The 21,745-nt window shown below is 40.6% G+C and overlaps 1 protein-coding gene across 2 annotated transcripts in view; it reads left to right on the top strand.

The window, feature by feature from the left end:
• The window catches only part of chchd6a (coiled-coil-helix-coiled-coil-helix domain containing 6a), a 74,872-nt gene that overhangs the window by 15,938 nt on the left and 37,189 nt on the right, over window positions 1-21,745 (top strand). For both annotated transcript variants that reach the window (XM_041945665.1, XM_041945668.1), the window contains exon 5: window positions 10,588-10,671. In XM_041945665.1, coding sequence (XP_041801599.1) covers window positions 10,588-10,671 — 84 coding nt within the window. The remainder of the gene's footprint in view (window positions 1-10,587; window positions 10,672-21,745) is intronic.

The raw sequence follows: 21,745 nt of genomic DNA, 5'->3' as shown, positions 1-21,745 counted from the left end.
GACCCCCCAAAAAAAAGGGACCAAACCTTCAGTTTTTAACCAGAGAGTTTTGTTCTCATTGAGATCAAAGACCTGTCCAACGCAGGCTCTCAACAGTACATCTGCTGGCAAAAAGCAATGTAGCTACACATGACGTAACATCTTATTTTGAGAGTGAACATCATGAATCAGGAGCGAGTAAAAATATCAAATCCTGTCAGATTGATTATGTTAAATAGCATTGTATTAAACTGCAGCTGAATATGCAAGACATTACTGATGTCACAGTCGGAAAAGCAGGTATAAATAATCAAATGAATGATGGCTGAACTCCATTTAGCTGCCTCAGTTCGGGATCCTGGTATTTTGCAAGCTGACTCACTGTCACACTGTCATGGCCTACTGTGGCACTTGAATAGAACAGAGTGATGTTATTAGAAACACCTTGTACTACTATGTCAAGTCAAGATGTCAAATCCCATCATAATCAAGGCTGGATTTCCAAACCTTTTTTCATGCGATACAATTTTAGATCACATCTCTTATTTTGGTGAGTCACAAAATTGTGTTTTTTAGTGCATTTCACGTTTGAGTCAGTCGTGGGTTTGGATTAGCAATTCAAATGAAGCCACACAAAATCTTAACTAGGACAAGTTAAATCATTCTTGCAACTTCCGGTGAACAGGCTGTGTAAAATGCTGGAATTTGGCAAATTTGCCAAGCATATGCGATGATGCAAACAAGCCAAATTTTGAAGATGAGATGGGGGCTGAAACTTCTGCAGTCATGATTCCTGGGCATTACACCAACATCACAGAAACATTAACACACATCAGACCAAAGGGAAATGTCTCTCTGGGGATTCACCTACTTACTAAAGCAGCAACTGTAATGATTAAGATCTTTTTCTGGCATAGTAAAAAAGCAAAACAAAAACGTCACAAATGACATTTTGTGCATGCTTAGATACTGACTTTGGTAGTGCATCTATTTTAGTCGAAATGGATCGATTTTCTTAATCCATCTGAACAACATTTGACCAAATTTCATAATTTTGAAGAAAATACTGTATAAAGCTAAATGAAGACATTAAAGTCATGTAAGAGGGGGAGCAGCCAGACTATAAGGAGTTATGCTATAGATGGAGGATAGGAGGATGAGCAGGAAAAGGGAGGAGAGGGGCCAGTGGCCCATATTGCCCTACTCATTCCTCTGCTTAGCTGCCTGCCTGCAATTATCAGTCAGGTTATTATTGAGTGCTAATTTATTGCCTCGCTGGGAGCTATGTGTTAAATAAACGCAGCAGAGTAAATAAAGAGAGGAGGAGAAAGAGGGAATGGGAGAACAGACTGCTGCTGCTCTCAGATGGCAACACAGCACACGCGCTGCCCACGGGGGAAGAGCGAGACGCATGAGTGTGTGTTTATACGTGTCTGTCCCAGGCATACTTGCAAGCCCAAACACTGGTGTTCCATGCCCATGTGTTGTGTTGACGAGCCATTGGACTGTTAACGCTGGTGCGCTGCCCTCAGATGCTCTCTTCATGTGTTCCTTCTGTACTGGATCAGCGAGCTGGCCCTCCATAACTGCTATCACTGTGATGTCTAACCAGCAGACACATTGACTAACAGCTCAGCCAGCCGCCATCTGTTGTCCCTACAGCGTAGCCTCAAAACCTACAGTACAGGATGGCTGTTGTAGAGCAGAGCAGAAGCACTGTAAAAAAATGTGGTCTTCTGTAATTGAGATTGAGTGGTGGGGGATTTTGCTGTCTGATATTTCTATTTTTGGCTTGGTTTGGTTGTGTTTATTAGGGTCTGGTATTGTTTCAGAAGTTACTCTGCAATGGAGCGTATAGAATACAGACGCCAACATTTTCAAATGTCAGATATTGTCTTAACACAAGCAGCCATACACAAACTTTGTCTGAATAAAATGTCTTAAAGGATAGCTTTAAGCACCAGCATATTATAACAAAATATTGGAATATGAACGAGTTTCGTCGCAGATTATTCGTTATATAGAGGCTGCGCATGGATGCCCCGAGTACCCGCATTATACGGATATACGCGGCGCTCCTCTGGGGCTAATTTCTTCAAAACGACTCCAAATGCCACCAGTTGTCTGGGTGAGTAAATGGGCGTATTTAATGCTACAAATAAGGTCCAAGTTGTAAAAATGAAACTTATCCTTTAGGATGAGCAAATTTCTCATTTAAACAAGGTCTGATCAAAGAAGTACACAAAATTTTGAAAAATTTTGTGCTGACCATTTTGGGACACGACAGTTATAAATGCAAAATGTAACAAATTATAGTTTGTTTATACATAGCATAAAGGCCAAAAAAAAAAAAAACGTCGTATGCAGTATTTCATTTTAAATATCAAAAGGGTTTTCTGGCTCCCAGTGTTTGTTTACTGTGGGAAACGGGTCCAAATGGCTCTTTGAGTGGTAAAGGTTGCCGACCCCTGGTCACGACCAAGGCAGGAAGTGATGCATTGTGACTTAGGGTTACAGTGAGGGTTGGACTCATGCATATATTAAGAGAGCTTGATACAGCTGCCAGTTACTGCCAGCACCCTGTCGCCCAAAATGCATTATCCCCATAGACCACCATTACAAAAGAGCCGTCTTTAAAACTATTGACGAGACACCTCCAGCTGGAAACAAGGCGAGCAATTTTAGGTTTGGTATCCGGTTCTTGGGCTGCACGGTGGCTCGGTGGTTAGCAGCGTCGCCTCACAGCTAGAAGATCCCCGGTTCGATCCCGCCTGGGGTCTTTCTGTGTGGAGTTTGCATGTTCTCCCTGTGCAGCGTGGGTTCTCACCGGGTTCTCCGGCTTCCTCCCACAGTCCAAAAACATGCTTAGGTTAATTGATAACTCTAAATTGTCCATAGGTGTGAATGAGCGTGTTGTTGTTTGTCTGTATATGTAGCCCTGTGGTAGGCTGGCGACCTGCCCAGGGTGTCCCCTGCCTTCACCCGAGAGACGGCTGGGATAGGCTCCAGCCCCCCCGTGACCCTGCAAAGGATTCAGCGGTGTATAGATAATGGATGGATGGTATCCGGTTCTTATTATACATCCATAATTAGTCTAGACCAACGTACCTGTGGCAGCAGTGCTACACAGACAAATCAGGGAAAATCAGGGATTTGAACAGGGGTTGGGACTCCAACTGGACTCTGTTATAAACGGTGACAGGCCTCCAGAAACAGAAGGCAGACGGCATGTCCTACCAGAACATGATGGGGGGCAGTGGCAAATTTGTTTAGCTTTTCAGTTCCCACAAGTGCAACACATCTTTTTCACATAATCCTGTGGACACTGTGGCGAGTTCTCTTGTAGGCGAACCGACACCAGCATCTAAGTGCGGTTCCTTGGTCCATGCCAAGATTGCCAATTGGCAGTGGGACAGATGCAACAAAGAATGGCCAAAGCAGCATTGAAACAGTATGACACTTCTTACTGACTTCTCTCACATCATTTTAATAACATTTTTCAACACAGAGTGAGTCATCAGCGTCTTAAAATAGCTGTGCCTTACTTTAGGCTGAAGCTTGGGATCTATTTTTGTGATGGAAAGAGAATTTGCATGTGCTGTAATATTGTACAGCTGCAACATTTGAATCAGCAGAGTCGGTGAAGTGACGATGTTGAGAACTGATCCTGATGCTGCTCCGCTGACAGAGAAGAATTAGTGATTTTACTGTGATTTGGCAACATCTCCTGCGTGAATGTATGATATCAAGTGAGGCAAATCAACTCAAACCTATCATACTACAAGGTTTTTGTTGCTTGTTACAAAAGGAAAACTTGCAGAGTTCTCATTTTCCATGACAAATGTGCAAGAAAAGTCCAGTCAGTACATAATTAGGTCTGATTTAAGGGTTGTTGGATACATGGAATTTGATCTGTTTGATCAGAGTTTTTCTAAAGCAGGCCCCATGAGTCACCTACCACAACCTGAAAATGGTTGTTTGATAAACTGATCAAGTACATCCTTTCACTAGAGCTCATCGCGAACTGATCGCTGTGCATGCAGAGTCCACGTATCACCTGCTTGTGACCATGCATGAGATGCGGGTGCGTGTATTCCTGTTATCAACGGCTTGTCATCCTGGTCCTGATTAAAAGTTAAAGAGTTACTTTCCCGGGGCTGGTCTTGGGGCTCAATGTAAGAAACGCTTAACATACAGAAGACCTGCAGTATCCAAATCTATCTGACTTTAATCTTGCCGACATATAGATAAATCTGTTGAATAACACAGTGTATGTATTTGGTGAAATTTCCTATATTTTTTTCATATTGCAATATATATATTACAGAAAAGAAATCGTAATGTAAGTTTTTTCCAATATTGTGCAGCCGTAATGAGAGGAGTGAAATAACATAGAACATAGCTCCCTTCTGTGTGGTCCAGCACTGACTGGACTGAATTTGCTGTCTGCCACCTGAGATAACGTTAAACTTCATGGCAATGCTATTGGATTTATCACTTATTTAAAAAAAAACAAAACAAAAACAAGCCACTCCAGTTAACAAGCCAGCCTTCATTGCGCAGTGTGAACTCCCCAAACCTTTCTGCACGATTTTTGCTGGGAGATGTCTCCGCAACAGAGGCTCTCATCTCTTGTTCCTGGTTGCTCACTCATTCTTGCTGTCGTTTGGTTTTGTCTGACTTCGTCTCATAGATGTTCTGTTAAACCCGCCTCTCCTTTTCCCTTGTCGTTTTCACCTCGTCTTTCTCTCTCTTGCTCCCACTTGCTTTCTCTGTGTCACGCATTTACACATTTTGTCCTCTGTCTGGAGCTTCTAAATAGATGCTTCACACCTCTAGCTGTGTATGGAATTGATTCATATGCAGAGGGCGCCTGGAGCAGGAAGAATGTACGATAATACGTCTGTAAACTAATCTCCTGTTTAGCTCATGGCTAGTAGCTGCCTTATTCAATTATGCACCTTCTTAATAACTGAAGTTATTTTTGTTTACATTTGTTATGTATTTGGTCTTCCTCTTGCCTCTCTCATTTTCTCTCTTCCCTTCTCTTTTTAGTCTTCTCCACCAGATGAGTTCTTATCTCTTTTCTTGTTTTCAATTTTAAAAAGAATTAATTTGATAACCTTTATGGCAAACATCAATTACTAAATATTATAAAAAGCAAAGAAAAGTAAACATGGTAAGTCTGTTAAACGCAAGCAGCCTATTACAGTAGGTTGTATGTCTGTGAGCCCTGAACCCTTTTATGTCCTGGTATATCTATTATGATCTTAATGGTGCTTTTTAAAGGTACATTTTCTGAACATTGTATCCATCAAAACTCAAGCGCAGAGGAAAACGAAACTCCTTTTATAGTGACAACAATGCTCTTTTTTATATATGTCTAAAAGCACAGTGCTGGATATCCCTGAAATTTTACACTACTTTGTTATTGAGCATTACATTAAATTAAATTTCTTTTGTGCGCAGGCTCATCTGGTAATAATAATAAGCCGATGGTGACTCTGATACTGTACAGGATTAAAAAAATAAAATAAAATAGGCATTACAAAATGAACAAAAGCACAGCTCTCACACTCAGTCTAGGTGTTGTTGTTTTGCAGATTTTTGGCCATTCACTAATGTATTGGACAAATTTAAAATTTTACCTGAAGATGGCGCTAGAGCAAAAGTTAAGGGATCACCATAGTTAGAAGCCTTAATGTCTGGACAAAATTCCTTGGCAATGCGTCAAATATATGTTGAGATATTTCAGTGTGCTGTTTGTAATTCAGCTCCAGGCATTGTTGAGGCTACCCAGTGTCAAGTTTGATATGTCAGAGCAGTTTTTTTACGACGACTTATATTATGAGGAAGGGCTTTACAGTTTTGTAAAGTTGTCTCTGTCTCAACGAGGTTTACGGTCGACCATCTATTCATTCAAAAAAGCAATCTACTGTTTTCTTGCATGTATTTGACTGGGCAGCACAGTGTGCAGGATGTTGCTACGTTGCATTGCCATAAATGAGGGAACTGCCTTTTTTTTCTGCGGGTGCTGATGTCCGTCTAAAGATGGTTTAGAGCAGCAAACCTACTACTGATGGACTCACTGACACAAGTTAGGAGAGACAAAATAGGACTAAATGAATGGCACACACAAAAAGACAATGTCAGGTGTCCTGACAGAGACACAGACGAAACAAATATTAGCTTGTAAGCCTCGGCCATTCGCTGTGTGTGTGTGTCTGTGTGTGTCTGTCTGTGTGTGTCTGTCTGTCTCTGGTGTGGTGTGCTGTGTCGTGCGTAAAGTCACGCCTGGCTGGCTGTTATCTACCATAGACTCACAGGTCCCTGGAGGGACACCAGAGGAGTCATCTGATTCACTTGCAGTTTCTTCTCTGACTGCAAATTAAAACAGGACCAACACAGAGAGACACAGATAGGGAGGAGAGCTGTGTTTTTTAATTAAATCCATTCTGTTTCCGCTTAATCCCCGCCAAACAGATTCTGGTCTAACATATAAAATTAGGACACGAACAGTTTCATTCCCTCTTCTCACCTGCATTAACATGCACCAGCTGCACCGTTCAGCCGACAGTGGAACTATATCCCACATCAGTGGCCCTTTCGCTTTTGTCTCTCCTCAGTTAAGGTCTGTTTATGAAACACAGATGATCTGCTCTGATTTGATTTGCCGTTCAGCAGCCCTGATAATTATGATGAATCTTCTGCCCTCTGTGTGTATGTGCTCGTGTGCGTGTAGACTCTCCTCACCTTCCTGCACTGATGCCGCTTCTTAGTGGCACGGTGCTGACATTCAGGCCTGCGACGATAGTGCTCTGAAAATGCTGATTGGCATTAATTTGCTGGGTGCACCAGATGTGTAAGATTTAGTATGTTAGAATAGTTCAAATCGGTCTGACTGGCTGCCAGTCTCAGAGATACTGAGTTATTATTTCAGCCTTCTACATGTTGACTTTCCCAGTCTGACAAAACACACCCATCTGATGTCAACATAATTAAATGCCAGAAATTTTTATTATAATGATATATTTTGATGCCATAAGGTTTAGCATAGTTTAACATGATTCTAGTCTGTGGAATCATCTCTTGGTGTGACAGTGCCAAAAAGCTAGTCTTTGTGTTTGCTGGCAAGCAGCGAGAGGAGCCTTGTTTATACAGCTGACTGCTATTCTGTTAGCAGGCACAACTGCTGCACTTTGATTGTTTAGCTTATTCCAAATGAGCTCTTTCTGAGTGTCTATGAACAGCCTTGACCAATGAGGATTGAGTCAAAAAAAATCTTTTAACCTGTAGCCTTTATTGCATCTGGACAGTGCAAACATAAGAGAAGTGTGGCTACATTTGAAATGAAGCAAATAAAAGCAATCGATGCAGTTGTTTGTGTCATCTTGTTATTTTGTTTTTTAGAATTGGCCAAAGTTTAATGCAAGTTTTGTGCTGGCACATTCATATTTCACAGAAGTTTGTCTTTAGCTTACCAAGATTTTATATTGATTTGAGAAATGAGAATAGAACTTGTTATTAGTGTTCGTCTATTCAAGTCCATTGACGCCGTAATTGTTTCTCAGTAAGTTTCTTAACTTTGGGCTCATGGGGTCGCAGATCAGACTGGCATATTGATAATGTACATTATGCGTTTTTCTTATTGTTACTTCATTTGTATGTGTGGGCTTCACTGTGCAGACTGATGTGTATGTGCAAAGCTTGACGCTGGAAGGCTGTTCTCACATTCATCTCCTGCAGGGGGAAAGTTTCTCTGTGCTCATTCGAAAATCTGAGTGTTAAGACATGTATGTACGAGCCAGGATTTGGGATATCACAACCAGTTTGGAAACCAATCTTGGTCTAGTATATGCAATTTACACAAGTGTGATGCTGAAACATTAAACTCTCCAGGGCACATACACGGAGAACGGACTTTTCAGTGAAGTCGGAGTCGTCTTATTCAGCAGTTCAACTTTTGAAATGAAAAATATTTGCATATTCATAGATCCTGAATTTTCCAACAAGGGAGCAGGAGAGGATGTAATTCTGAGAATTTCTAACACAGTGATTTAACTTTTTTGTGAAAAAACTTGTATCAGATGTTTATTATTCAAAGCAGAGTATTTTCCGTCTGGAGTGAATCTTTAACATTCTACACAACACCGTCCAACACTTCTAACATGCTTTACACTATTTCACACTATGGCATTATCACACACATATCATTTGCTCTTTCACACACTTTATTGAAGCTCTGTGATGCAGACAGTTGGCGAAATATCCAAAGGAAACACTCCATGGAAATGAATATTATGCACCACTCGCTGCTAGAATTGAAATGTTTGGAAAACTTCATGAATATGTAAATGTGTTCTGCCGCTGGGTGTGTAATTGAAGAAGTTAATATTAAATTAATAAGCTTTCAATACGACATAATTTCCCTATAATCCATTTGGACGTTGTTCTCTTAATTGTCTTCTAAATAAAATACAAACATATGTTCTCTGATTGCTAGTGTGAGCAGGAACAGGGTCATACATGTTGAAGCCTGTCGGTGGACATTGTGTTCTTATATCTCTGATTAAAAATTCCTTGGGACACTAAATACATTTTGCAAGAGATGAGCACCAGAGCATTGTATGTTTTTTAGTTTCATCTGATCAATAAGGTGATTAATTGTAATTGATTGCAGTTTTTTTTTAACTGCAGTTAAATTAACAGTCAGCCCAAACACTATGTCTGCTGTTCAGCTGTTTATGCTTCTCTCTCCTCCTTCCTCTGTCTTTCTTTTCTTGTCTCTGTTCCTCTACCCGTTCTGTCTTTTTCTTTCTACTTTCTATTTCCCAACTCTAGTCAGCAGATGAAATCCAAGTTATGGTAAGCTCCATCATAGCCCTCAGACTCCTGCTCATTTGTCCATACCATCCATCCGTCCCACTGCTTTCGCCTCGTGTTTATTACACCTCGTCCTCTTGTTGAATGCCACGTAAAAAAGGACGAATCTACAATCACTGTGCTGATTATTCCTAATAATTTCTCTTTAAATGAAATCCTGTGCAAGTGGAACAATAAAATGTGTGTGGAGGGAAAAATCCTCTTTGATTCGATTGAATTGAAAGCAAAGTAAACCCTTCATGTTCCCTTCCACATTTCTATTCTTCTTTCCACTCTCAGTCGCCAGCATGTCTCCTGGTTTCATGGTCTTTTCTCCCCATCCATCCATCCCCATCCCTTCCTCCCACTTGTTTACCTATTCCACATCCCTCCATCAGTCCATCTTATTCTCTCTCTTCATCTCTCTGTATCCTGCATACATATTTCCATACTTTGTCTGTCGCTCTCTGATTTGTCTATGCAGCCATTATTATAAATCACTAAAAATCACTAAAAAGTTGCAGAAGGTTGCAAGAAAACTATGCCAACACCAAGGACAGTATTTTAAGGACTGATCTTTGTTCCCCTGAAGTTCGGCACTGTTAAGATGGCTTTTACAAACTTGAGCAAATCCACTGAAGAGCCATAGCAGATATGTTTTGCCATTAGGCCAACCAGTTCCAACAAAAGACCCAAAAATACATTTGGTCAGATCACCAGGGTTGTTGACATTCTTTCACTGGATTAAGTCAAACTTGGAACAGTCTTATTTGGATGATTTTTACTGCACCACTTCTCACCTAAACACAATTAGTGAACTTTGAAAGAACTTCGTCTCAGAGAGTCTGGTGATGGTTTTATTTTTAATTCTTGCAACTTAAATGACCCAGTAAGAAACAAAAGAGCAAAGATTAGAGAAAAGGCTGAAAGCTGTCTTGGAAAACATTATTTTGTGTAGCAGAAATCGAGTGGAAGCAGGAGGAGCCTTTTGAGAGGCCCCTTGTTCTGCAAGTAACGATGCAGTTGATTATTTCCCAACTGACAATGTTACATGACTCACAGTTGGGAGTATTTCTGCAGCTTGGATGGACTTAAAACAACCGCGTTAGACAACGTGTTTTTGGTTAAATAGTCAAATGCACATCCGTGTGTACAAGAAGTTAACAACGACTCCCAAGGTGCATTTTGGCAAGAAACATCCAATCACAGGTTTTAACACTCAGTTGTGAAAGCTAAAGATTTCATTGTTGAGAAAACTGACATGACGATCATAGGTTAAATCAATTCACTTTCAGACTGAGGGATGATTTTAGAGTCATGTGGCAGCCATGGCCCCTCATTTATTCACAAATTCAATGATGATCTGGCTTCTTCTCTGTAGCGAAGGTGGTCAAGGCTCATGGACGCTGTAGTATTTAGAGCTGTGTGCTGTGCTAAGATGGAAAAAACACGATTTCTCAAACATGAAGCTGAAATAACTAAAACTGGTAAAAACTCCATCACATAAAACATCACCATAACATAAACTGCGAATAGAAGTATTACATGATATAGCAGAATCCTTTGTTTCTGTGTTTCAGTAACATTGAGGCTATTGGTTAAAGGACAAAGTCAAATGGAAATTCAAATGTCACAATACATCAACTAGGGCAGAATAATAAAATAACTTCACAACACAGCTTTACTCAGTGTTTAATCCCCTCCACTCTGTGTGTGTGTGTGTGTGTGTTGTGTGTCCTCTTGCAGGCTCAGCAGCTACAGAAGAAAGATGCCCAGCTGAAAGCGCTGGATGCCTTCTACAAGGAGCAGCTGGCACAACTGGAGCAGAGGGTACAGCATTTACACAAACGCTCGCACACTCACACACACAGGCGTTTAAAAAGACTTCACTAGAAGTTGCGCATACTGCACACACAAAGCTAAAGATGCATCCACACACATGCACATAACTCTGCGGCTCACATGTATAATACCGTCCAAAGTTTGGAATCGCCTGTTACTTCCTATCAATGTTTTTCTTCTTTCCTTCAACGACGGCCTTTTTTAACATAGATAAAAACAGTATGATTCAGAATAATTTACATTTGAAATAGCTCGGCCCCAAAAGAAGAACAATTAAACGATTAAAATTTCCATTTAGTCGTTGTCCCTACAGTGTTGCATGATGGGAGAATACTGTTGTAACCATTTATTCCCCTGAATACTCTTTGATTTAGAATTAGTTTTCCAGTCCAAAGAAGCCTGGTTGAATCAGTTTTTTGTTCTCCACGTACAACACAAAATGTTTTTTTGCAAACCCTTCATACAAAGAAGTAGGCACAGAGACATTTCAACATGCGCATGCACACACCATAATTATCCTCAGGATTTTAGGCATAGTCACTCAGCTGCTGTGCAATGGCAGAACGTGAATGGACATAAATGGTCTGTGTTGTTACTCCCATAATGGAAATTTTGCAACAACAATGGCATGAGCCCTCTCTGTGTGGTCCAACACACCTGCTGTAAAAACACGGCTGTAACGCTCATACATAGGTAGTACGACAGTGACAATCACGCTGCACACACACAGCAGCCAACAGAAAGAGGAGGTCGTATTATACAGAGAAATAGTAGCTGTTTCTGGGTAAACAAATGCTAGTTACTTACAAAAGGGAAGCTAAAAAAAGGGCAACAAAAATGCAGAGCTTTTAAGTTTCATCAGGTGTCACTAATAACACCGTCAAGGCTTTGTTGCTTTAACTCCAGACCAGCTTCCATTGGGTAACTGTGCTATTTTAGTGGGAGACAACAGCGAGAATAGGAGGTGAACTGTTTCAGAAATTAAGTTTTCTTACATACATTCACAAATACGTGCAGACACATGGCGAATATTAATATATATGGCGAAATTAATTCATTGTGTATTATCAGGGACAAGATAGGGTGCGTCCCCTCAATGATAGTGAGTTTTGTGCGTTCCTTTGGATTTTAACCCAAGGCACATAACCATCAACATCACTGGAACTTGAATATTAATGAGTTTTGTATACAGATAAGTGGCAAGCCAGCTCTCACAGCAACTTATAAAATCTGTGTACGTAGTTAGCTAACCATCTGGGGAAATTTGGTGTTACAGGCAGCAAATAAAGGCAATGGTATTAAAAATACAAAATCGAAATAAGAAGTTGACTAATATATATATGTGTGTGTATATATATATATATAAATTGTGTAAAAATTGCACATGGTTGGTATTGAGAAGGTCAGTATTTGCTATATTGCACAGTAGGTGAATATATATATGTGCCACAGTGGGAATAAAAATGCATATGCATAGGTGTAGTATTTCAAGAAAATAAGAATGTAATATTGCACAGGTTATATACTTATATACTAACACACCGCACAGTGTCTCGCTGCTTGTGCTTGTCACAAAATGTTAATTGTTAGCTGTTATGTTGACGGAGTAGGAGAAATCTTGCACTGCCGCTAATGTCCAGCGAGATGACGGAGACACTGGGAAACATGGGTTTGTTTATTTGCTGTGTATTTGCTGCATGTAGTTTTAAATGAGAAAATGCACAGCTTTTGCTGTAGTACACATAAAAATCTGTGGTATTAGCACTGTGCAGGGCCTGTCTGTAAATGCGATTCAAGGGGATTTTAGCCAGACTGAGCATCTCCAGAGAGCCCTTACAAGCTTCTTCCTCCCCTTTCATCAGTCTGACATTTACCAGGCAGAAAAGGTATGGAAGCTGTTGGCCTTGAGTGAAGTCTCAGCCTCAGCAAGTGCCACACAAGAAGGACCTTTACACAGGCTCTCTGGGGGAAGCAGCTATCTAGTTCTTAGATGGAGAAGACCTTTACAGGACATGTGTAAAATCTAAGTATTATATTCTGTTTACCATGGCTAATTCAAGCCTGTTCAGCAGTAAGGACGGGGGGGAGCAGTTGGAGTCACATGAGGAACCACTCGATCACTCAGTGGGACTTTAATTTATTCACTTTTGTACTCATTTATATGTTGACAATCTTTTGCTTATTTGTGACTGCTGTTGGAAAGTGAAAATGAGGAAAAAGCTCAATCCAAGTTTGGAATAAATCTCTGAGAGTTGACACAGTGGGTAGTTTGGGCTTTTTTTAGGCATAGTGTGTCCAATCCTGAAAAGAAGAGAAGCACTCTTTCCACTTTCCCTTCCCTCCTTCCCTCCTCCTTCCTTCCTTCCTTCCTTCCTTTCTTCCTTCCTTCCATCCACCTATCAATGATTCTTGGTGGTCCTGTTTAAATGACAGACAGATAAGCACAAACAGGCTTACATCACTATAACACAAAATCTATATTCTAATTACCATGCAGTCAGCCTAAAACAACATTTATTACCTCCGCGAGTAGTCTCTCCACTCATTTGAAACACATACACACATACAGGTCTTGGTGTCAGATGCCTGGCTATTTGTGTTAGTCTCATTAGGAACAGGTTGGGTTTGCAGAGGGAGTAGAAGACTGGCAGGCTGACATACGGGTGGCACAAGCTGTGTTTGCTGTTGGGCTTAGGATGTTTGTGGACAGACCTCTATGTGTGGGTATGTGTGTGTGTGTGCGAAGAGAGACAGACAGACACAGAGAGAAAGATGTGTTTTGCATGCATACTGTATATTCAGGTGCACATGTACTGTATATGTAAATGTGGGAATTTATATGCGTGTTTGCACCAGACGCCGCATAATGCCTTGGTTTTGGTCTGTTTGACTGCTCAAAATGTTCTCAGTGCTTGAGGTTTAGTTTTGTCAAACGGCTCTGCTGAACTGAACCAAGATGAGTTAAATCAAACTGAGCTCGGCTTATGTTAATGTCCTCTCACCCTTTGCATTAACATATGTGGGATGTAACAAAAACATTAGATATTTGACATAATAATAATAATAATGCACTGGGAAATTAAAAGAAAGGTTGCAACTTTAGTTGCAGTTTAATAACTGAGAAACAATCTGGATGGAACTCATTTTTAACCAGATTTTAAGAGGGTGAGATGCTGAGATTTGTAACATAAAGAAATATGTATAGAAATGCATTTGGTGATTGGAGCATAAGGATATTCCTGACCCCTATGTATGTTTTGTATTGAGAAAACATGAAATACGTGGTTTCGCTGACACAGAGGACCTGAAACACTTTCTGATGCTATTCAGCTGCTCTTTTCTACTGTTTTGACAATCGAGAAGCCTACGTGTTGGATAATCTCCGTCTTTCCATTTCTTGCAAAATGTCAACACAAGAAAAGCAGTAGTAACATTTATTTGATGTGGGCAAATAGCTTTTGTTAGTTTCACATGCACCTTTTACCCAATTCTTCCTCTGTCTTTTTCCTCTCACTCTCTCACACACTCTTGTCATAGTATAGTTTGAAGCTGGTGGAAATAGAGCGTACAGAAGGAGATAATAATCCTCCTCCAAGTCTGACAGGTTGCTTGACACGCTGTCAGCAGGGGCCTCAACGTAGTGCACCAGAAATACCTGCGCACTGAACACACACACACACGCACGCACGCACACACACACACACTGCTTTACTCCAAATAATGCCAATGGCAGTGCCTTTTTTCCTGGTCAAACAGAGACACAGAGGACTTATTTAAGATGGCATGCACGCAAACACACACACACACGCAAACACACACGCACACACACACACACACACACACACACACACACACACACACAAGCACACATAGACACCATACTGTATGTGTGTTCCTGACACAATGAAGCCAGCTTGGTCTTCTGATCAGAACTTTTTTTTTTTTTAAATACTCTATTAAAAACTTCACTTTTCTGCTGTGTTGCACTTTCTTATGGAAATGCATCCACTCTGGGCCCTATGTAGACCGAGTCAAAGTTTAACGCTTTCATCCTGCGGAAAGTTATCTGCTCAATATGCTGCAGCGAGGGCTTCGAATCTGCTTATTAGTTTAGCTTGTTAGCAATATTTCCACTGAGGCTGCACCCATCTGGAGATGAAGATATGAATTTCATAATAAGTTAACATTACCAAACATTGCAGAGTTGTGGCTTACATTCCAGTTGCCTCATTATTTTGCCTGAGCGAAAAAAAAAAGGTGCTTGTGTGTATTCCTCAACAGTGGTAAACACTCAGTGAGATCCAAACAGCTACATTTACTGGAATGTAAGTGTGAAGTGTCCACAGGAAGGCACTGTGAAACAGAAAAATATGATGATAAGTTGTGACAGAACTTCTAAATGTGTGGAGATATATGTTGTTGAATTACTTTTATTTTGACTCTAACTCATATCCCTTCCTGGCTGTACAAAGCATGTTTAATACTTTACATGTCCTGTAACTTTTAAGCTTTGAGAAGTTTCAGGTCAGTGGGCTTAAGCCCATTTGAGCAGATGAGATACTAGTTTGGTGCGACACATTAAAGAAGCATTTTCTCTTTCAAATACCTTAAAACAAGTCGTCCCTTTTTGCAGTCAAAAACCATTGTTAAAGTGACTTTGAAATTTACTGTTAGGAGGCTAAAATGTCTTTGGAAATATACCAGAAATGCTTCTTTAGCCCTCAAGCCTGTGAGTGGGTGGGCTGGTGCATGTGGTTAATTGACAGCGAGCCTGCAGGGGCATCAAGACCCAACAGGACCAAACTGATGATTTTAACTTTAGCTTTTTAAGCTAAGCACAGACAGGGTATTCTTCGCTGTCGTGTTAATGAATGATGACCACATACTTTAACATCGTAAACAGCTGTTCCATATTCTGTTGCTAAATTCGACATTTTGGAAAACACACTTATTTGCTTTCTTGCCTAGATAATTAAGAAGAAAACGAATACCACTGTCATATCTGTATGCTAAATATGAAGCTATAAGCCAAATAGCAAGCGTAGCTTAGCACAAAGACCGGACGAAGGGGGAAACAGCCATCCTGGCTTTGTGAAAAGGGAGCTTATGCTAAATTTATACTGGTTGTTGCTTCATATTTAACAGAGACATATGAAAGTGGTGTCAGTCTCACCTAGAGTCTCAGCAAAAAAAGAAAATATCTATCTAATCTATTAGTTTAAAATAAAGATTTACATAGCAAAATTCCCCTTAAAGAAGCAACATATTCTGTTCCAGTCCCACCTCTCTCTCTCTCTCTCTAAACAAGCTAAATCCCGCTAGAATTTGATGCAGGTCTGTGCTACTGTAAAAGAGTGGATCTCAACGTGCATATGGCCGTTGTCTATGTATGCTGTAGGGTCCCGGCTAATGTTAACAGAGTTATTAGTCAGAACGTTTAGCCGACTAGGTGTTCCATTAGTGACTTCTGTGACCCCTCAATGGCTACAGTGCAGGAGAAGAATATAAGACATACACACAAAAGAACAATGCTTAAGTAGATGCAATTACATACATACATACAGCATATGGGACATGGAATATGATACACAGACGTATCTCTCAGAGCTCACACACACACACACCGTGCACACACAGGTCCACACAGAGCCCAGGGTCAATAGTGTGACCCCAAAGAAAATTCTTTTGTGTTGTTCAGTGAATGCCACTGCCACCGCCAGGTCAGACCGAAAGGTTAGATGAAGTGGGAGTGTGTGTGGGTTAAAAGAGTGCTCCTTTTACAGTTGGATCAAAGAGCACCCTGTGTGTGTGTATGTGTGTGTGTGAGAGAGAGAGAGAGAGGTTTTTTTGCCACCCACATGTAGACCAATGTTTGTGATGTCTACAAAAATTAGGCCTTTTGCTTCTTTGGCAAGTGTCTGTGAATATTCTTCCAGTGAGCCACAAGAGAACCACGTCATCAGTGCTGCTCTCTGACCAGTTGTAGCCTGTGTGAGAGGCTGTTTATCCTGATATGATAGCCTGAAGTTCTTTTCAGTTCAGCGTTACCTTCAACAAAATAACATTGTTGTAATGAGCCGACAGCGAGGGGGAAAAAAAACAGCGAAAATAAATCTACCTAATTACTTTTGAACTTGCAATCAAGTCTAACATTCTCAAAAGACTGAGTTAATGTATTCCCATCGTTGTAAAGGTGTAGATGGGTGGGGAGGATGGCTGCAATCATCGGCAGGGAAGCAGAAATTTGACTAGTGATGGCTGTGATGACTGTAAAGTGCAGCTGTTGCCGCCTTTTCACAGCTGACAAGCTTGATGACACTGCACACATTGACTATTTTTTCCTGGTTCTGTGCAATTCTGTTGATATTTTGCAAATTCGAACAGCTATCTTTAAAGGTAATGATGAGTGTTTTTCTGTTATAGACATTTGCATCATTATTATATACCATACACATGAGTTTTCTCCTCACTTTTATCTCTAGCCCATGTCCAGTAAATATACAGTGTTTTCTATACACAGCTGTCATGATTGCCCGAGTGTTTCGATGGAAAGCATGGGGAAATACAGAACCAGCCATGATGTTGGGAGCACCTGTTCTGGCTGGAATCTAGAGAGACATAGTGGGTAACCTGAGCAAGGTTGACAAAAAGGGCTGAGGCACTGAGAGAGAAAGGTCAAAAGCAGGGCTTCTTAAAGTCTGGACCTGAAGCAAGAGATGTCGCTTGGGTTTATTTTTTTTCAGCCAGCTGTTGTGTTGAACACTCAAACTGAGTGTTTTTGTGTGCTTCCTGGGACCCCGAAGAGGAGGTTTTGTTGAGGCAAGGAGTCATTCATTGCTAGCTGATTTTGTCTGCTTGTGTCTCATTGGTCGTAACCAGATCAAAAACCAGATTTTCAGCATCTTTAGGAACAATATCCAGCACTTTGTAAAGTTTTACTTAGCTCAAGAACAAAATCAGGAAAACGAAAGTATTGTCTTCAATTCATTTTTCTGTGCCTTGAGCTGAATGTATTGAAAATAAAGGTCCCTTCTTATGAGATTATGAATATTTATCCAGATTAATTTACTATTGCCTTTTGCCTCCTTCATTACCTGGGGATATAAAGGAGCTGTAGAAATGTTATCACAGCTCTTGTTCCTCAAGCCTTTACGGATCAACATGTCTTGTCATGTGTCTCTTCTATAACTTCTTAATGCTGAATCTCTTGTCCTCATCAGTTTTCATAGATTTTCATTACTTTTATTCTCAGATTTTTTCTGACCCTTACAGTAAATCTTTCCATTTATAGTAACTTTTGCAGCTACCGTGTCACAGCCATAATGCATATCATCAGAAGATGCATCTCTCTCTCTCTAATTGTTGCCCTACTGGTTACAACAAGTGAGTCCAGCCAGCCAGTCACAATTAAGAGTTCTTAAAAGCCATTGTATAACTGCAGGTATGGACTGGAAGAATGAGGTACTGAGTTGACAGAGACTAAAATAAAAAAAAAAGATGGGAATGGTGGCAAATAATGGTATTTTTGCTGATATCTTTTATTCATAACAGATTTTATTATATATTGCAAAATTTTTGACCTATATTGCAGCGAGCCATTGTACTCTTTATTCTGTGGCAAATATAGTATAGTAGTACAGAGAGTGTTTGATTATCGCAGAGAATAATGAAGGAGTGATGACTGGTGGGAAATGACTGCAGATGAGGGTACAGTGTGTAGTCTGCATATAGAGGTAAAGAAGCTGTCAAGGAACAGAAATGAAGAAGTGAAGGAAATATGTTGAGCAGCAGTAAGAGGGGGGATGGTGATAGCTCAGTGCCGGTGTAAAGCTTGAGATACACGGCGGATGCCAGCTGCTGGATCAGAAACCAAGCATATACCTCTAAATTCCTTAGTGTCACCATGGCAACCAGTGATGCCACACATAATCCTTTGTCCCTCTGAATGCGGTAAAAGGATAATTCATTCTAAAATGGAATAACTTTTGACATTGACATTTCGCTTTTCATTCTTCTATTGAAGACGCTTTAAATACTTAGCTACTTTAAATGTACATGCTGGGATTGAGTGTGTGGGCAATCCTGGGCTGAGAGGCCCAGATTACAAAAACCTGCTCATATCCAGAAAAAAAAACAAACAAATAACGTAGCCAACTCTGATGCCAGTGATGTACTAGAATGACGATAGTAAAATGTGTCCCTAACTCCATAAAATCACTGTTTACAGGATGTTCTCAGCAAGCAACGCTTCCTCTCTTTGTTCACTGTAGGACAATCTCCGTGATTTTTCTCTTTATGGCCTTTTTGGCACAATATTTGTGACGGTAGATGTGTATAAACAAAGTGGAGGAATGCACTTTAAATAATAAAACATGTTTTGTGAGCCAGTTTCACTCATTGTGTGACCTGTATGATCAAAGGCCAGAACACATTTAATTTGGATGAATTGCTCCCATTACTATCCTTTTTTATTTATTTATTATAGTTTTGTTGTCCGAGTGTGTGTAAATGATGGTTTTCATACTAGCACTATAAACTAAATTATGCTTTACCTCCCTGGCGTTTAATGATGGTGATTGAGAAATCACAGGTACAGGAAGATGAGATTAATTAACAGTATGGCCATTGTAACTAGCTACAGATGTGCATGAGTATGGCCTATAATTACGACTCAAAAGGTGAAATTGCACCACTTCTTGCCTCTGTTTTCATTGACAGGTCTAATGACAGGTCGGGAGAGCAGCCAGACATATTCATTTGCAGATGTGTGATGAAAGGCATGTCTATGTTCATTTAAGGCAAACTGTGCATGCATGTACTTACTGTATTGCTATTTCTCTGCACAGTAGGAGTTGTAGCCGTGCACCTGCAGAGATTGTTTAATTTCATGTGATTATTAAAGGTAAAGGTTTTCCAGCACTAACAAGGGTCCGCTGAGGCACTGTTTCAAAAGTCCAAAACTTCATTTCCTCATTCAGTTCTTCCACCCTCCTTTCCTAAGAAAGCGAAGGGCCCTTTTTTCATGGCGTCACAGTGGCCAGCGCAAGCAGTGCTCAGATCACGTGCTTTCTGGCCTTTGAAGTTGGCTTTGCCTGTGCCGTGGCTCGGAGGTTCCTTCAGACAAGGCAGGTGTTTCTTTTTATTGTTATTTTTATGGAGATCTGTTAAAGATGTTGTGCTGTCAGCCAGTCAAACTGAATACTTGCAGTGAATGCACAATAATGCAAATGTGAAAAATACAATTTTCACTAAACACATTTTAACCAGTAGATAAATCAGCAACAATGAAACTTTGATGTGGTAAGAGTTGGAATGCTTTTTGCTGTATATGTGTTAGAATCACATATAAAGTGAAAATATTTGATTCTTATAATGTCTAAAGCTGCTTTAGATTGTACGAAAGCGTCATTAAATCCCTGCAGCCATGTGAAGACAGCAGGCCAGATAAATTGCTAAATCTCCAGCCTCTGATTGGAGATGTGCCACACTCCGCACTCGTCAGACCGGTCGTTTTTAGCTTGGTCTTCTGCCCGTTTATGTGCCACACAATACCTACGGCTTTGTGCTGGCCGATTGAAACTGAGCCCTTCGTGTAAATGCTCTTAAAATATGTTCATTAATGAATTGTTCTTATTTAAGTGCAACTCTTTTCTTCATACGCACTTACAGTTTTTGGACGGAATGTCGTGGCTCAAGTCCCATCTGTTGATATTAATTCACGCTGGTTGCCGTCCCATTTTTATTAATAGCTGCACAGTTGCAAACCATGTTGTGGTTCAGTGTTGGTTGTGGCATGTGACACAGCTGTGTGTGTTGGACAGTCACTTGGCAAGACAACTAATTTAGAAGTCTTGGCATGGCCAAGACCGCCGCTGTGGCCTGCCATTTGCCAGTCGTGGTCCATTGCTCAGCATGCTCGCTTTGCCCCTCAGAGGAACACACTGAAATTTAAATGTTCTTCCAACCATCATAAGCCATACGTAGCTTTGTGTTGTGTTGTCCCTTTTAACAGCCCCTGTGTGAGCAATGCAGCGTACATCTGTCACAGGCAGGTCTCCTTTTCTACTTTGCGCACCTTTCTTATATGTACACATGCACAGACTTATTATATACAGAGCCCAATCCAACCCTAAGTAGTCAGGGCAAATTGCTTTACTCAAAAAAGTGCAGTTCACAAATCTCTCTCCCTCTTCCTTCCCTATTCTCTTGCCACTTACCTTCGTGCCTTCTGCCGCTTCTCTTTCCGTATTCTCCTCTTACCTCCCCTCCAGCCTTTTCTCTTTTTTCTTCCCCCGACATCCTTCCCTCCCCAGCTGGTACAGTTTGCTGGTTAAATATCTGGGGGGGATACTTGGCGCTGGAAGGCCTAAGGAGGATCAGCAGAGGAAAGGCTGCAGTTGTTGTGGATTAGCTGCTTGTTTTATCATAATACCACTGCCTGCTTGCTTTGGGTTTGGCGCTCGCCGGGCAAGCTGCAAAGTCAGAAAGCACGATTTCTTAAAAAATGTATGAGTAACGCAAGTCATTACTGCTGAGCTTTAGTTTCACTGGAAGGGGCTGGAATGGCAAGCCTTCCTATAGACTTTTCCTCCACAAGTCTTGTGTTTAAAGAATGTGAGTGAATTTGCGCCTGGGGTTTCCTTTGTGGTTAAAGCAGTAAAGCAACGCTGTGGTTAAAAAAAGAAAAAAAATACAGGTGAAATTCAGAGTTAATAAATCACATAGGGGTTTATGCTTTAAAGTCTGGAAGGTATGAAATGGGATGTCAAGGGAGAAAAGAAAGATGCTACAAATGATGCAGACAGAGAGAGAGATGAAGGAATGCAGTACAGGAAAGAAATGATTTGGTTAAGAGTAAGCTCATGGAATATGAGTATGAGGAGACAGCAGGGAGGGTTTACATAAAAATCTGTCATGGATTTAGAGGTCAGTATGTTTTATGTGTGTTACATACTCTGCAAAAGACAAGAAGGAAAACTAATGCACACATTCAAACCCAAAGAAGGAAAAGAAGGGCTCAACTAATGCTTCGTGTTTATGTCTTCTTCTGTTCTGTCTTTGT

Source organism: Chelmon rostratus, chromosome 10 (genome assembly GCF_017976325.1).
Source record: "Chelmon rostratus isolate fCheRos1 chromosome 10, fCheRos1.pri, whole genome shotgun sequence".
In the NCBI taxonomy this organism is placed as follows: Eukaryota; Metazoa; Chordata; class Actinopteri; order Chaetodontiformes; family Chaetodontidae; genus Chelmon; species Chelmon rostratus.
This window is presented reverse-complemented; position numbering and strand designations above follow the sequence as displayed.